We start from the raw sequence: 18,730 nt of genomic DNA, 5'->3' as shown, positions 1-18,730 counted from the left end.
AATTTTCAATACATAATAAATTTCTAAGAAATAGCTATTTAGTTGTATACTAGACACTTTTGTACTGGGAATTTTCTTGTTTACTGGGAATTGTTTTATGTACTGACCATTTGGTTATGTATTAGACACTTTTTGTACTGGAAATTTTCTTGTGTACCTGGAATTGATTTATGTACTAACTATTTGGTTATGTACCAGACACTTTTGTACAGGGAATTTTCTTGTGTACCGGGAATTTTTTTATTTACCGGAATTATTTTATGTATCTGATTTAAAAATACATGATTTTCTAAATATTCTCTTTCCAGATTTTTCTTAACAAACTTGTCATTTATTTCACATTCAAATTTCAACAAATTTCATTCTCTATTCATTTTTTTCTCCAGATTTTCTACTCTTTAAATTTATACTTTCCTCATTTTTAGTAGTTTTTCATTTATTTGTTTCCATATATTTTTTTGGTAGTTTCCCATTGATTTGATTCTCTCCGTATTTTTTCAGTTTTTCTTCTTTTTAAACATATTTTCTCTCTCCAAACTTAACTTATTTCCTTCTCTCAAACATTCTCTCCTTATATGATGGACAATTATAGGATATTCTTTCCAAAACGTAAATTTTTTTCAAAGAAAATTTGTAAGACATTTTACTTTGGATTGTACATTTTTTTGTGTACTTGACACTTTTGTACTGAGAATTTTCTTGTGTACCAGGAATGGTTTTATATATTAGCCATTTGGTTATGTACTAGACACATTTGTACTGGGAATTGTCTTGTGTACAAGGAATTGTTTTATGTACTAGCCATTTGGTTACGTACTACTATACACTTTTGTACTTGAAATTTTCTTGTGTACCGGAAATTGTTTTATGTACTAGCCATTTAGGTATGTACTAGAGACTTTTGTAGTGGAAATTTTCTTGTGTACCGGGAATTATTTTATGTACTAGACACTTTTGTATTGGGAATTTTCTTATGTACCGGGAATTATTTTATGTACTAGCCTGGGAATTTTCTCTTTCCATATTTCCTATTTTTATTCTTTTTGTGTACCACGAATTGTTTTATGTACTAGCCTTCCCAGTATCATAATCAAGTCGATCTGAAAATTTTTATATACATAAATGAAACAGTTTTGATTACAATGATCCAATATAATTTCAATCTTACAAATCACTTAATAATAAAAAAGAAAACAACAAAATTAAGAGAATTTAGGAGAATAAGTATAGAGATCGAACACCCCAAAAATCATATTGTTCTTAAAATTTGTTCTAAACCCAACACCCAAATTAAATTTTCAATCTTGAATTCAGATTAACCCTCTCGGATCTTCACCCTAGAGAATAATTTTGATACAAAACTGTTGTTGATTTTAAACTTGTTGTACTGCTAGAGAGATACAAAAAAAAAAAACAGATCTAAACTTGGCGATGAATCTCTCTCTAAAACTAATGAATCCCTTTCCAAAATCATAACCTAAACTAGTTAGTGATCAATTCCTATAAAAAGAACGAATCTAAATCTAAGCAAGTCTAGGTCTTGAAGAAATTTTTGATTTGTGTTCATGAAGAAACCCAATCTTCCAAAAATCTAGATACAAAAGTAGTCTTGTTGAATCTGAAAAGTTAAGGTAAAGAGAGGAAATGAAGAAAATTGAGGAGAGATAATGGTGTAGAGAGAGAAACAGAAAATTAATGGCGTGGAGAGAGAAACTGAAAGTTGATGGCGTAGAGAGAGATAATGGAGCAGAGAGATGATGGCGTAGAGAGAGAAACTGAAAAGTTAAAAGAGAGAGAAATAAGTGTATAAAAAGCTTGGAGGGTGTTTAGGGCATTACAAAAAATCAAGTTGTCCTTTTTTTCTTGGGCCTACAAATTTCTGACCATTTGGACCTAAACCCTATTTTTTTTCTGACTTGGACTGCTGGTCCATTAGGAGTGAAATTTATGGATCTTTCACTCATTTATCCTACAGAAAATGCTATAAGTACATAGAATTTTTATTTAATTTTTGACATGGTGACTTACTTTCACAAAAAATTTTTTTTTTTTTTCAAAACTTGATTACGATCTAGGCTGTTCTTTTACCTAAATGAGTCAGTATGTCAAGATTAAGTAAAAATTCTATGTAGTTGTAGTATTTTTATTTCCAAAACTCGTTATGATTGTCCAAATGTTTTATGAACGATCTTAATGTATTATGACATAATCTTATTTTGTTCTTCAACTCGAATACAAATTGTTTGTCTTCCTAATAAATTCATTTTTTGTTTCTCGTCATAATGCGTTATGAACAAAAATACAATATGTTATAGAACAATTGTAATGCTATATGGAAATTTTATTTTATAGTGCATTATGAGCATAAAATAAATTTGGACTACTGAATCAAGACAAATTCATCTTTTTTTTCCTTTCATTTTGATAAGCTCAACGCTTTGATTATTCATTGAAGGAAGAGTTTTATCATTAGTTCATCATTAATGTTATTTTCTATAGGAGGGAAATTGAATCGAGAAAGAAACGATTATATCATTATCTGATAACGCTTGATTTACAGTTTCTCTCTCTAAGACAATAACTTTGTTTGATGTATAAAAACCAATTCTATTATTCATTTAACGAATTTGTTTGTCTATGTACAGTATTATATAGGTAAACTTTGTTTGATGTAAAGTTCCACAAAATTAGTCTTCTTCTTGATTGAAATAATCGTATTCTTTTTTTTTCATTTTACTTTCTCTCTCCGGAAATTCCTTATTTTCCATGATACATTATGAATCATCATACTACCTAAATGTTCATTCAGAATACATTATTTTCCAGCACATTGTTTTTCCTTGTATCATGTAGAAAAGACGGAGAGATAAAAACGTTATTTTGTCAATTTGACGTATGGTCTATTTATTCTACGAGGCAAGTTCTCATGTTCATTTCCTGATCATGACGTGGATTTTGTAACCCAAACCCTTAAATGATGTTTTGCAAACAAAATAATGGTGTCTTTGGATGACGGAATCATGAATCCGCGGATCATGAGTCCTTCGGATTCATGAATCCAAGTAATATTTTTTGGTTTGTTTGACAACTAATAAGAATCCTATGATTTATTAAAATTTGAGTATTTTTAAACGCTTTTTAAAAAAAAATATTGATGAAACTTTGTTCTCGAAACTAGTTTTTTCAAATATCGTTTCATTCGAGAACCCTCTGTTTTCTTCATAATTTTTTCTTTCGAGATCTGTTTTTCAATTTTTCGTAATTTATCCCTGAAAGCCGTTTTTTCCTCGAAAATAATTTTTTTTCGTTGACCAAGATTTCATGAAACCTTTTTTTTCACGACAATCGTTTTTTTTTTTCCGAAACCGATTTTTTTTCGATAACCGAATCAATTCGGGAAAAACGGTCTTCATGAAGTAAAAAAGTTTTCAAAAGAAATTTCAATTATCTAAAAACGGTTTTCGAGAAAAGAAAACAATGTTTCGGTAAAAAAAAAGTGTTTGGAGGAAAAAAACAATTGAAGGAAAAATATGTTTTTGGAAAAAAATCAGATTTCAAGAAAAAAAGAAAGTTATTTGGAGAAGAATCGGTTTTCAGGGAGAAGAAACAGTTTTCGGAAAAATCGGGTTTCGGGAAAAAACGCTTTTCAAGAAAAAAAACTATTTTTTGAAGAAAAAAATGATTTTCAGGAACTACATTTTTCGAAAAAAAAAAACGATCTTTGAAATTTTTTATTGTTCTGTAGCAGAAAATATTAGGATATTACAGATTGATTTGGTCAGTACTTTCATAATATATAAAATACATTAATTTATCTTTATGAGAACGCAAACTCACAAAGAAACTGCTACTAAAACTATAGAATAAACGAATATATCTTTGTAAAACTTAAAGTCACAACTTTCAAAAAAAAAACTCACGAGAAACCCCATCTAAAACTAAGAACAAACTAATTTATCTTCGTAATCACCCTAACTCACAAGAAACTAGATCATTTACAGGGTAAGGTTGGCGGGACATATAACTTGGTCCTATTGTTCACAGTTTCAATTAGGTGTAGTGGTTGGACACCTATTCAACAATACGAAGATATTAGGTTCGATCATTGGAGATGCAAATCAAGCATTTGGTGAACTTAGTCACTTGGATATAAACAAAGTAGATCTAGATTAGATGGTCTTTAATCCCCTTATGATGACTCTTTAAGAGCAGATGTATATGATCTTTATAAATCAAATCAGACAGTTATAGTGCTTATTCACAGGGCCGACCCAAATATTTGGGAGGCCCCAAGCGAAGTTAAAATTTGGGGCCCTAATATAGTGAAAAATCAAAAAATAAATAATTTTTTCAATGATGATTATAAGAGGGATTGAACCAATGACCTCTTACATAAAACACATGCTCTTATCCACTGAGCTATAACTTATATCATGTTTCAAATCTATTTGAAGTATAATTATCATTAAAAAATCGAAATTTGAAGCCCTTAACTACATTGGGGCCCAAAGCGACCGCTTTGGTGGCTTTGGGCCCGAGCCGCCCCTGCTTATTCAATTGGTGAATCTTAATGTATCTTTTTATGATATTTTTGTGATGTATCAATGTCTTTTCACGCTGACTTTTGTAGTCATTTCTTAAAAAAATTTGATTCTCTCGAATCTTAATGTACATTTTTATAAACTTTTGGTGATGACTTTTGTAGTTATTTCCAACACAAAAAAAATTATTTGATTCTCTTGAATCCAAAAGGTAAGGCCACCTAATTCCTTTGTTCACATTTGGATAATGACCCACTTGCAGGAAGAACCTTCGGGTTTTTCTTAGAATATCGTTTTCATGTTTTGTTTACAAGTATAAATAGAAGAGATCTGACCTTAGATACTTCAAAGAAAACAAATCTATCACTTTTCCCAAAAGAAACCAGAAATGGAAGAGATGAAGATTTTGATGATGAATAACCCATGGATTCTTACTGCTACAGCTACAACTCTACTCATTTCCATCTTCTTGTTTTTCACAAGAAAATCATCAAAAATGGTTTGGCCGGCCGGCCCTAAAACCTTACCCATCATTGGAAATATGCATCTTCTTGGTGGAACTGCACTTCAAGTTGTCTTACATAACCTTGCCAAAGTTCATGGCAGTGTTATGACAATTTGGATTGGAAGTTGGAGACCTGTTATCGTTGTTTCCGACATCGAGCGGGCTTGGGAAGTCCTCGTTAACAAATCATCGGACTACTCGGCCCGTGACATGCCTGATATTACCAAGATTATTTCTGCAGATTGGAAAACAATTTCAACTTCTGATTCTGGTCCTCACTGGACTAATTTAAGAAAAGGTCTTCAAAATGTAGCTTTATCACCTCACAATCTTGCAGCTCAATTTCAATTCCAAGAGAAAGATATGACTAAAATGATTCAAACTCTTGAAGAAGAAGCAAGAAACAACAATGGGATTGTTAAACCACTTGATCTTATGAAGAAAGCTACCCTTAGATTAATAAGTAGATTAGTTTTCGGTCAAGATTTTAATAACGATAAGTACGTAGACGATATGCATCTTGCTATCGAAGAATTGATCCGGGTAAGTGGTTATGCTCGTCTAGCGGAAGCTTTTTACTATGCGAAGTACTTACCTAGTCATAAAAAAGCCGTTCGAGAAGTAGAAGAAGCTCAGCGAAGAGTTCAAAACTTGGTAAGTCCATTTCTTTCGTTAAATCCTCCTACTAATACTTACTTACATTTTCTTCGATCCCAAAAATACGACGATGAAGTCATTATTTTCGCTATATTCGAAGCTTATCTTTTGGGTGTGGATAGTACTTCTTTAACCACAGCATGGGCACTTGCATTTTTAATACGAGAACCAAATGTTCAAGAAAAACTTTACCAAGAACTTGAGAGTTTCGCATCCAAAAATGATAGAAAGATCTTGAAAGTTGAAGATATAAACAAGTTACAATATTTACAAGCTGTGATTAAAGAGACAATGAGGATGAAACCTATTGCTCCACTAGCAATTCCTCATAAAGCTTGTAGAGATACTTCATTAATGGGGAAGAAAATTGATAAAGGAACTAGGGTTATGGTTAATATATATGCTTTACACCATAACAAGAATGTTTTTAATGATCCATTCAAGTTTATGCCTGAGAGATTCATGAAAGTTGATAGTCAAGATGCTAATGGGAAAGCAATGGAGCAATCACTTTTGCCATTTAGTGCAGGTATGAGAATTTGTGCAGGAATGGAGTTAGGAAAACTTCAATTTAGTTTTGCACTTGCTAATCTTGCCTATGCATTTAAATGGTCTTGTGTTGCTGATGGTGTTCTTCCTGACATGAGTGATCAATTAGGGTTTGTTCTTTTGATGAAGACCCCACTCGAAGCTCGAATTAATCGTCGTAATTAATCACTTAACCGTGCTCGTGCGTAACAGGGCCTTTGGTTTTAATCAACATTTGTGTTAATAAGTCTAGTAGTACTTTTAAATTATGTTCTTCTTGTCTTTAAATATAGTCTTGGTGTTGTTTACTTTTGTAATATTTCCTAGTTTGGGTATGTTACTTGGTAAAAGGATAAGATTTGCTCTGTTTCTTTCTCTGAATTTCTTCTTAGACTTGTTACTTTTGGAGAATTTTAATGGGTGGTTTCATTATTTTAACTCAAGGGCTAGAAAACAGAACAAAATTCTATCAGCCCTACATGGGTTCCACCCCTTTTTGAGTTTAGAAGATGAGTTCCTAATACACAGTGGGTTGTGCAAGAAATTTAGCACCTTGTTGTCATTCTAATAGAACAAGAATAAAATTTAAAGGACTAATACATAGTGGATTGAGTTGGCTAGTACCAAACTTCCATAGACATTGCAAAAAAAACTAAGAAGTCTTCTTTTATTATTATGGCCAGTGTGATTTGAAGAAAACTGATACAGTGAAAAACTGAAGAAAGTTTTAGAATGTTTGCTAAAACTCAGAAAATGATAAACTCTCTGAGTATTGAATTGATTAAATCGTAGAAGAACCCCTTCAAGTAGAATTAGAAGTTCTCTAAATAAAACAATTTCTAGTTGAATTGATCATCAATCGCCATATAAACGAAAATTCAGAATCTTAAAGAAATGAAACTATTGAGAAATAGTTATATTCATAAATTGGTTGTGTTTATGGCCAAGTATGGATCTTGATTAGAAGTCCGTTGTACATTACCGGACTAAGTTTTGCCCTATTCTTTTTCTTGTTGCAACGCTAGCATATATTAATAAATAAAAGAGTTATTACAGTACTTATGTCTAATTACATCCGGAACTACCGTCCAAATAACATTACTAGTATGTTCTTTAGCCCATTTTGCCAGAATATCTGCTAGTTCGTTGCCCTTGTGAGGAATGTGCGAGAATCGAATCCCATGAAAGTGCGGGAGAAGTTTCCTGATCGTTGTTCCATGAACTTTGGACTGCCAGTGAATCATTATGCCAGCGTCATTGGGGTGATTGATGATTCTTGATTATCACGTTCAACATGAAGGAAATTGATATTGAGATTAGTGATCCATCTGATTCCCATGAAAATAGCTATACTTTCACTTTCTTCTGCGTTCCTGACTTGGATGGTAGAAGCCTTAGCTGTTATAAATTGAGCTCTGTGGATATGGATGATACAACTAATTCCCGCCTGTTTATTAATATTGATAAACGAAACACTTGTATTAATTTTTAACATAAGGATTAATAGGTGGTGACCACCTAATTACTTTCGCAGTAGTACATGTAGGAACACCATAGTTGGTGACTCCCGCGAAGGCCTCCTCCAAATTCTGAAAAACTTGTTTCAGAACGGAGAGATTTGCACTGCTCCGAGGCAAGCCGGCCTCACGGATAAGGTATGCGCTCAGCTTGCACAAGAATGAAGGGTTCATAATTTCCGAATCGCTATTCGGAAATTCCGCGAGAATTTCTCTTTGATACTCCATTATTTGATTTATTATCTGAGATGGTGCAAGTATTTGTTGTTGAAAACATCTATCACATCTAGCTCTAAATGAACCTTAGAATGGTAGCATAATACTTATCAAGATTAGAGTTTGCATAATTGTGAGGTTCATTCCACGATAAAATCCAATCCTTTACTGATATTATGTTTGAACACAGAATATTAAAATTAAACCAAATACTCCTAGCAAAATTACAATGAAGTAATGCATGATCCTGAGTTTCAGATTCCTGACGGTATGGGCACGACACTAAATTACCAATATATTTACCAATTCGATGTTTTACAGGCAGACTACCTGTGCAACACCTTCCAAAGGAAGAGTAAAATACGTAGAATGGTCTTAATTTTCCAAATAAACTTTCAATTGATATCATTCAGGCTGTCTCTTTGGTTTTCGTTTGATAACTAGTAATACATTGAGCCAACCTCATAATTACCTGATTTAGTAAGAGTCCATCTTAAAATATCTTGCCCTTCTTCTCGAATTAGGATAGTTTAATGATTTTGCCATGTTAGTGTCAAAGATATTACGAATTAAGTTCTGATCCCAATTCTTGTTTCGGATTAACTGTGACTGATTCTTAAACAAATTCTTTTATATATTTTTGTGAACTAACTTGTTTAGATCTTATAGTCTATGTTCGATTTGAGATGCTCCAACCAAGTAAAAGACATGTGTCCTAATGGTAGCACCACAAAAATAAGCAAATAGAAACAAAATAAAAAGTAGATGTTACTTTAGTATTATTTAAAAATGATATGTGTAGGCTGCAAAAATGTTTTTGGATTATACAGTTTTTGCACTTTGGGCCGCCAGGCGCCCACGAGAGCCAGACTGTATTTCATTATTTTTAGTATGGCAAGGAGAAGATGGAACTTAAATAATATATCTAAAAATAATGGAGGGTGATTTTGAATGAACTTACGACAAAAAAAATTGAGGGCCTTGTGCGAAATCTGATTTTGGACCTTTCGTACATAAAAAAAAATTACGAGCGAAAATTGAGCAAAATGCAAGATGATTTATCACTAGATAATGAAAACCATAGATGAATCCAAATGTATTTTAAAAATTAGCCGTAGGAAAAGTATTCCATGTTAAAATTTCATTTTTAAGGAAATATAATCTAAGAATCCACAATTACTTGTTGTTGATGTCAAAAAATGACAATCTGGATATCAGTCTGAAGACTTGATGTTGGGTCACATCTGGATGAATCTGAATGAGTGATACTGCTTCTTTGATTGCCGCTCCTGCTATGGAAAACCTGGGGGGAAATCCTACAAAGAGTTTGGAATTCTCTCCGACGTTGAAGACAGACAGATTGCCCTTTGCAGTTTAATGATTGAGTATTGAATGAACCTTGGGGAACATATTCAACTTACCCTGTTGAAGGTGATGTGATGTCTTTTCATAGGTTGCTTTGGATCGACCGTGATAAACGGTGAGATTGAGGCGGTTGAGATCCACCGTGTTGGACTTGAACTACTATTTCGTAGTTGAGGTTTTCTTTTGGTGTTTATCTCGTATCTTGGATATTTAGAAGTTCCTATGTTCTAAGATCCTTCGTAGATATCCTGCCGAGATGACAGATTTTCGAGGATGTTTCCTCATTTGAGACTCTTGGAACTCATGTTAATTAAATATTTAAGATCGTACCCTGACTGTTTCTGCCTTCCCATGTTCATGGTATAAGACATCAACCTGGCTTACGCCGACCCCTAACTCTCCTTACGAATCCCAAGGAAGTTTTGCTTATGTTTGAGGCAAGGCAGGACTGGAGCTCCTTAGATGATCTTGCCGACCTCCCTATTCTGGGCTTAGGTGGCAGACCTTTTCGGTCTTAGTGGTCCTGTTGGCTTGAGACAGGTTGACCCGTTGGGCTTCTGTTATTTTCTTGACTTATAGACGTAGTCAACGAGTGACCATTGATCACATGTGAGCAAAATGTTTTGTTTATTCAGTCTTAGATTATAACTTTATAACTACAAATAAGATAATAAAGTTTCAAATTTTCATGGAATAGTCGGATCTTTATATAAAATCATAAAATATTGAGCTTGCAACTTATCAAAATCAAGGGTCGAACAAAGACTTTTATTGAGTATGACTAGCTTAAAATGATAAAAAAGAAATAATTTCGTTGTACAACGTATAGTTTAGGATCTAAACAATTTTTTTAAGATGAAATCTTTTATATCATGATTTTCACATGTATATTTATGTATTATTGAAATTCTTTGGAAAAACACTTAGATTTCCATTTCTAAAAAACAGTTCAAAAGCTAAAAAAATCCTTAAAATGACAAAATAGTTAAAAAAAGGAAGTTCAACGGGGCAGGAATAAACATTTATGGTAAATTCTATTTTGACCCCCTAAAGATGACTAATTCACCAAAATAGCCCTCCAAAGATGACCGACTTCTAATATAGCCCCCTAAACCATATTTTTCTCTACTTTTCTGATGACATGTAATTCCAATACCAATTTTACCCTCTTCAACATTTTGTCAGATTTTGGGGGAGAAATATTAAAGAGAGAATCAAAGACTTGCCATTGAATTTTCACTTGAGCTCGCCAAAATGCACATTGGTCATTTACCGTCATTGCCATCTTCATTTGTATCACCATCTCTTTGTCTCCACCAACATTTTTCTTCATCTCTCTCATTTTGTTTTTATTTCTTAAATTATGATTTAGGTTTCTCCTCATACTTGACTAATCACGAGTTCAATGGTTCTCGTGAATGGCAAGACAAACCCTAAAATTTCTCTCTTAGCTTCCGGGTGAACCCAAGCTTCTGAAATTTCAAACCAACAAAGCTCATCAGCTTTAGATCCATAAGGTGAGAATGAAAACTTGCATCCAACAAATTCGTATTCACTCAGACAAGGCGAAGTGATTTTCATTATCAACTGAACACATAAAATTAAAATCCATTTGCAGCTACAATAGAACTTCAGATTTAATTTCAAAATAAACACCAAATTGGTTTTAGGGGGTTTCTCTCCATATGATCTAGGGTTTTTGAAAAGCAGTCTAGATTGCCTAGCGTTCATGCCCTAATTTACAAGTTGTGGAGATCCGTTCATTTGGTCTATTTTGGTTCAACTAATCGAACTTCCTTGATATGACCTAATTTAGTACTGATCTTATATGGTACTATCATTCTTCATTCACTAATGTGCAAGCTAGGGCGATTCTCAATTTGGTCTATTTGGGTTCAGTTAATGGTCTTCCGGAATAAGATCTGTGACCTAGTTGAGTTTGATCCTATATGTTTCATGTTTTGACTCTTTTTATTGGATCCATTTGTGAGGTTAGGAAGTGGTTGTGTCAATTACATTAATGGTGGCGGACATAAAGAAATATATCGTGGTGCATATAAAGATGATAATGACGACGACGATGATGATGATGGTGATGTGACAATGATGATAATGACGATGACAACGACAATGGAGTCGATGATGATCCAAATGATGACGATGATGAAGAGAAGACGACTATCTCGTCGGAGGAAGTCAGAGGAGTATCTGGTCGATCATTTCTTTTCACTCTCTATTATTTCTCTCTTAAAATCAGACACAAAAATTAAAGAGGGTATAATTGGTATTAGAATTACACATCATCAAAAAAATTGACAAAAGGAGAGTTTAGATGGCTATATTGGAAGCTGGTCATCTTTAGGGGGTTATTTTGGTGGGTTGGTCATATTTAGGTGGCCAAAATAGAATTAACCCAACATTTATTAGTTATATAAAAGTTACGTATCTCCTTATAGGAAATGAGCCCTTTTGTGGTGCGGACCCAAGGGGACGCCAAACCCCCCCCCCCCCCCCCCCCCCCCCCCAATCAGACACGACCCTAGTCATCTGAAAAGGAAAACAAAAGTGTTAAGCTAAAAAAATATCACATGTGGGAGGGCGTGTGGAAATAGTCCTACATGGGAGAGAGGGACACTCTAGTAACTAAAAATACAATGTCTAAGTCAGGGGTGCGCATGGGTTCGATAACCAATTTTTTTAGGCCAATCCAAAGTCCAAACGGAAGGGTCAGGTTGAAAATCCCAATCCAAACAAATTCGTTCATGGTTTGGTTTGGTTGCCGATCCGAATTGTGCATGAACTGCTTGGTTCAGTTGCATAACCGAACCACCTATTACATTTTACCTAAACCTTTAAAAAGCATTGTTAAAAACTTGGAAATTTTGCATCAAGAAGAAGAAATTTTCATCTACTATCTAAACCCTTCAAAATTAGGGGTTGTGGTAAATGAAACTATTGTCTTATCTATACTCCTAGGTGAGATAACAGTTCAAAAACCTAATAAAGTTTTTACTGTATGCAGTAAAACATTCATCACCATACAATGAGAGAGATGTATAGAGAAAATAATAAAACAAAAACTTAGCATGAATACTTGAATGTGGATGCCTCTGACTACTGTCAAGTTGCTAAGGAGCTTCCAAAGTAGAGTGAGAGAGAGACGAAGCAAATGATGAATCTGATTTGAGGAGATTCAAGCAAAAGTTTGATGCTTGGAGCAGAAGCCGTGAGCCCTAGATCGAGTGAAAATGTGAAATCTGAAATGGGAGGGAGAAGATTTAAGCATTTACGGATTGTTTGCTTTCTAACTTTTGTTTTTGAATTTCTGACCTTTTTTTATTATGTGAATACTGTGACGTGATTGATATAACCATTGAATCTTCACCATCCATCATTTCCATCATACATAGTTATCTATAATATATAAAAGATAATAATAAATATGGTTTAGTTTGGTTTTTACGGTTATCTATCGAGCAAATTTATACCGAACCAATTCACTCTGTTTTCAGCTTTTAGTATTTGTACCAATACGGATAACCACAGTCTTGTGGTGGGTGATGCAGGTCAGGCGTCCACACAGGCCCCCACCACAAGAGGCCTACTCTTCTAAATATCTACGAAGCTCTAACAATATATGTTGAAAAAGGTTGATAACATTTAATGTTGACCCTCCAGCTTGGTCGGTTGAGTATATAACTCTTGGGTTGAAGCTACATAGCTTGGACTTTCCTTTATTAATTTTGTAGGGCCCAAATTCTTCATGCAGCTGCAATAGTTTGAGTCTTTCCCATCCACCTCTTATTTTTGTAGCGTAATAATTCAATTTCTATCGTGGAAACTAAGCAAGACGTAAAGGCTCATATCTCGTCACTTATTTTTCCTTCTTGAAGCAGAAGCCTTGAGTCCTAAATCGAGTGAAAATATGAAATGTGAAATCTGAAATGGGAGGGAGAAGATTTAAGCATTTACGGATTGTTTGTTTTCTAACTTTTGGTTTTGAATTTCTGACCTTCTTTTATTATGTAAATACTGTGATGTGATTAATATAACCATTGAATCTTCACCATCCATCATTTCCATCATATATACTTATATATAATAGTATATAAAAGATAATAATAAATATGGTTTAGTTTGATTTTTACGGTTATCGATCAAGCAAATCTATACACCGAATTCAATTCACTCTGTTTTCAGCTTTTAGTATTTGTACCAATACGGGTAACCACGGTCGTGTGGTGGGTGATGCGGGTAGGGCGTCCGCACTGGCCCCCATCACAAGAGGCCAACTCTTCTAAATATCTATGAAGCTCTAACAATATATGTTGAAAAAGGTTGATAATATTTAATGTAGACCCTCCAGTTCGGTTCGTAGAGTATATAAGTCTTGGGTTGAAGCTACATAGCTTGGACTTTCCTTTATTACTTTTGTAGGGCCCAAATTCTTCATGCAGCTTCAATTGTTTGAGTCTTTTCCAACCACCTCTTATTTTGTCTTTTTTTGTAGCGTAATAAATCAATTTCTATCGTGGAAACTAAGCAAGATGTTAAGGCTCATATCTCCTCACTTATTTTTCCTTCTTGGAGCAGAAGTCGTGAGCCCTAAATCGAATGAAAATGTGAAATCTGAAATGAGAGGGAGAAGATTTAAGCATTTACGGATTGTTTGCTTTCTAACTTTTTTTTTTTTTAGAATTTCTGACCTTATTTTATTATGTGAATAGTGTGATGTGATTGATATAACCATTGAATCTTCACCATACATCATTTCCATCATATATACTTATATATAATATATAAAAGATAATAATAAATATGGTTTGGTTTGATATTTACGGTTATCCATCAAGCAAATTTATACACCGAATCAATTCACTCTGTTTTCAACTTTTAGTATTTTTACCAATAGGGATAACCACGGTCGCGTGGTGGGTGATTCGGGTCGGGCGTCCACACATGCCCCCACCACAAGAGGCCTACTCTTCTAAATATCTACGAAGCTCTAACAATATATGTTGAAAAAAGTTGATAACATTTAATGTTGACCCTCCAGCTTGGTTGGTTGAGTATATAACTCTTGGGTTGAAGCTACATAGATTGGACTTTCCTTTATTACTTTTGTAGGTCCAAATTCTTCATGCAGCGGCAATAGTTTGAGTCTTTCCCATCCACCTCTTATTTTGTCGTTTTTTTGTAGCGTAATAATTCAATTTCTATCGTGGAAACTAAGCAAGATGTAAAGGCGTATCTCGTCACTTATTTTTCCTTCTCCTAATTAATATCAGAATTGGATCAAATCGTATCATTTCTAGAAATAATGTGTGAGAAGAAAGTCATAACACCATTTTTATTTCAAATTTATATTTATATTTTAGAGTGTGAAATTTTAGTTTTTATGTTTTCTCTTTCAAATGGGCCTTCATTAAAGTTCCCATTGAGCTCATAAATTGTTAACCATGGCTTTGCGGATAACAATTGGATCGACCACCAAACCACCCAAATCAGTTTAGATCAGATTGGTTTGATTGGTTTGATTAGTTCGTATACTAAATGTACTTTCCTAGTCTAAGTCCTCTCTATTTATTGCCAATTGATTTTGAGTGATTAACGACAAACTTAACTAAAAATAATCAAGAAAAAAAAATCAAAAGATGACCCTGATAACATTATGACATTACAAGGTAAGACGAAGGTGCAAAACCGCATTATAGAAAGATAAAGTTACATGTGCTAATTAAGACAACGTTAAGAAGTGGAGTTTTAATAAACATAGATTAAGATGGAAATGTGGGGACAAAAGCTCCTTGTTTTATTATATTTAATATAAGTAAACCATAAACAAAGGGTCATTAAATCCATTATTATGATTAGGCGTGAAAACAAGCAGCCCGCCCACTCCCACGAGAATAATTACTTCAACCCACGAGCTAGGAGTGTCCGCTAACCTTCCCACGTGCTGTAATTCCAAATCCTTTGACCATTTCAAACTCATGTCAACTCTTCTCTCTGAGTTCTCAACATTGAATTAAAAAGTCAAAAATCTACAACTTACTACTTTTAATAATACAATAAAACAAGACCCAGGTCATCATGCAAATCCAAAAAAATGATGTCCTGTCATTTCCTTTTTAGAATATTAAGGTTTTGAATCTACTGGTTGTCAGAGTGCCAATTATCAATAAAAACTAAGCAAACCAACAAAAATTCATTTATTTCTCTAAATAAGAAAACTTTCATTTTCGTAGTGTAACTTTCACATTATCTCATCTCATCGAAAAAAGAACTTTCATTATCTCGAAAAAAACTTTCACGTGACGAAATGTTATTTATCCAAGTTACTTGGTCATTTTCCGAAATGACATGTGGGGGATTTAATGTTTTGAATTTATAATTGTCGAAGTAGCCAACTTCATTAGATCACGCAATGACATGTGACAGTTTAAATAAATTATAATCTTTTTTTTTTTTAATGAACAATACTTCTCATTATTGAATCAGAGTACTGTTACAATATAAGTGAACTAAAATATAAGGGACGGTAGTCCATGACTTAGATCTATCCTTCTTTCGAGTCAGTTTAACTAATTTGTTAACTTGCCCATTGAGGGTTCTATTAGTGTGGCTAAACAATACTTATCATTTGTATCACTGTAATATTACGTGAAGTATTATCCTTCTTGACTCTTGGTGGTACATGGGTGATTTGTGAATGCATAACAAAAGAGTGGAACCCACTAACACGACTTTGGGACCCACTTCCCGAGAAGGTGTTATATAAGGAGGTCCAAGGAGAAAGTATAGACCATCTCACTCAACACCTAGAGAGAGAAGAAAATCCTTAGAAATCAACAAGGTAGAAAGAAAGAGACAAGTGAGATATTATAGGAACCTTAAAAATGGAGAAAAGCCTTTGGGTAGTCACAGCTACAGTTGTAGTAGTATTTGCAATAGCAAAACTATTGAAGAAATCATCTTCTATCTCAACAATGGAATGGCCAAAAGGTCCAAAAAAACTACCCATAATTGGAAACCTTCACCAACTAGGTGGAGAAGCATTTCATGTTGTTTTGGCTAATCTAGCAAAAATTCATGGAACTGTCATGACAATTTGGGTAGGGGCTTGGAGACCGATGATCGTCATAAGTGACATTGATAAAGCTTGGGAAGTTCTTGTTAACAAATCATCAGATTATGCAGGAAGAGATTTTCCTGAAATTACAAAGATCATTTCAGCAAATTGGAAAAATATCTCATGTTCTGATTCTGGTCCATTTTGGCAAAACCTAAGAAAAGGACTTCAAGGTGGTGCATTAGCTCCATTAAATGTTATATCTCAATATCAATTACAAGAGAGAGACATGAAAAATTTAATCACATCCATGCAAGAAAAAGCATCAAAAAACAATGGTATTTTGAAGCCTCTTGATTATCTTAAAGAAGAGACAATTCGGTTACTTAGCCGTCTCATTTTCGGTCAAAGTTTTAACGACGAAAACTTTGTTAAAGGTGTGCATCTTGCTCTTGACGATTTGGTACGTATAAGTGGATATGCTAGTCTTGCGGACGCGTTCAAATTTTGTGAAAATTTACCAAGTCACAAGAAATCAATTAGAGAAGTTCATGAAGTGAATGAAAGAGTTGTTAACTTGGTAAAACCCTATCTTGTTAAAAACCCTCCTACAAATACTTACTTATATTTCTTGAACTCTCAAAAGTTTAGTGATGAAGTTATAATTTCTGCGGTTCTAGAAGTTTATGATCTTGGTGTTGATAGTACTGCATCAACCGCAGTATGGGCATTAACATTTTTAGTACGTGAACCTCGTGTTCAAGAGAAACTGTATAAAGAAATCATAGACTTAACAGGTGGAGAAAGATCGGTGAAAGTGGAGGATGTGAGCAAGTTGCCGTATTTACAGGCCGTGATGAAGGAGACAATGAGGATGAAACCCATTGCTCCAATGGCGATTCCCCATAAGACTTCAAGAGATACCTCATTGATGGGGAAGAAAGTTAATAAGGGTACAAGTATAATGGTGAATCTTTATGCTATTCATCATAACCCTAAAGTTTTTCCTGAACCATATAAGTTTATACCAGAGAGATTCTTACAAGGACAAGAGAGTAAGTATGGAGATATTAAGGAAATGGAGCAATCACTTTTGCCATTTAGTGCTGGAATGAGAATTTGTGCAGGAATGGAATTGGGGAAACTTCAATATGGATTTAGTTTGGCAAGTCTAGTGGAAGCATTTAAGTGGACTTGTGCTGTTGATGGAAAATTGCCTGATCTTAGTGAGGATCATTGCTTTATTTTGTTAATGAAGAACCCACTTGAAGCAAGAATTACTCCTCGCACCCAATTGTAGGTGAAGAATTAAGTGAAATGGCATGTGGTGCTAGCATCTATTAATCATCCTGGTGTTTTTCAATGTAACCTTTATTTTTCTTTTTTAAGCTTTTGGGTCTTTTTTTTCTTGTCTTTGGTACTAGTTGTCTACCAACTTTATTCTATTTTAATGAATGTAAGAAATGTTGTGTGTTAATGTATAACCAATATTGTGTAATGGGATGATCAAAGAAGGGGACCAGCCTTCTGGGCTGATAGTGGTACTGTCCGTTTTGGTACTGCTGGGCCTCATGGTTTTAAGAAGTTTCACTGTGAAAGGATGCTTAACCTCTTAAGTGGAGCACCACACTCCGTCTCACTGCCGATGTGAGATTGTTTTACAACACACCCTCCAAAGAGACCAAGATCACATCATAGTAGAGCGAATCCTAATAATGTGGTATGAATACCTCAAATTGGTGTAGCTTATACTCTATTCACTAAACTCGAGTTTCTCACACACATATAAGTATATTGTTCTCAATGAATAAGACTAAAGAAATATGAAGAAATGGAATATGAAAGATGACGTCATATTCGTTAATTTTTCTGTTTTACAAGCTCTTTATACAGGTTTCATAATACAGAGGGTCGAGGGTTCTTGCATACAGGGACGTTTCCATGTTAGGGTCAGGAGTGGCCATGGCCCCCCTGGCCCTTTATAATTGTCACTTATTGCTTTACTCAACTTTTGAGTATTCTTACCTTAAAACTAAGTGGGCCCCTCCTTAACCAACCAAACTCAATCTAAGCATACCATACCCAGTCAATACCCAGGCCAGACAGGATCTAAACAACCTAATGCATGAATTAGCTGACCTTGTCACTGTCCATAATTATTCAAGTTTCCAAACTATTGCTAAATTCTTAACAAAAGAAGAATTATATCTAAATCCTTCACCCCCTAAATTTCAAATCAATCTATATAACTAAATTATTTTAATGTTTTAATAATTAATTGATTGAATCTCTCTATCTCTCTCCCTCTCCTCTCTATGTTTCTTTCTCT

The 18,730-nt window shown here is 34.1% G+C and overlaps 2 protein-coding genes across 2 annotated transcripts; both read left to right on the top strand.

The window, feature by feature from the left end:
* Positions 1–4,874: 4,874 nt before the first annotated feature.
* On the top strand, positions 4,875–6,612 carry LOC147532048 ((S)-stylopine synthase 1). The gene has a single exon (XM_086649139.1). The coding sequence runs from the start codon at positions 4,930–4,932 to the stop codon at positions 6,415–6,417; it is 1,488 nt and encodes a 495-aa protein (XP_086505265.1). The 5' UTR covers positions 4,875–4,929; the 3' UTR covers positions 6,418–6,612.
* Positions 6,613–15,988: 9,376 nt separating this feature from the next.
* On the top strand, positions 15,989–17,935 carry LOC147532047 (cheilanthifoline synthase). The gene has a single exon (XM_086649011.1). It carries the CDS (start codon positions 16,229–16,231, stop codon positions 17,699–17,701), a length of 1,473 nt encoding a protein of 490 aa, XP_086505137.1. The 5' UTR covers positions 15,989–16,228; the 3' UTR covers positions 17,702–17,935.
* The last annotated feature ends 795 nt before the right edge of the window (positions 17,936–18,730 follow it).

The sequence above is a fragment of the Eschscholzia californica genome, unplaced genomic scaffold, assembly GCF_041429995.1.
Source record: "Eschscholzia californica isolate CP2 unplaced genomic scaffold, dmEscCali1.0.p SCAF_6, whole genome shotgun sequence".
In the NCBI taxonomy this organism is placed as follows: Eukaryota; Viridiplantae; Streptophyta; class Magnoliopsida; order Ranunculales; family Papaveraceae; genus Eschscholzia; species Eschscholzia californica.
This window is presented reverse-complemented; position numbering and strand designations above follow the sequence as displayed.

Coding starts and splice junctions, on each gene's coding strand:
- LOC147532048 (XM_086649139.1), top strand. CDS start 4,930: ATGGAAGAGATGAAGATTTTGATGATGAATAACCCATGGATTCTTACT.
- LOC147532047 (XM_086649011.1), top strand. CDS start 16,229: ATGGAGAAAAGCCTTTGGGTAGTCACAGCTACAGTTGTAGTAGTATTT.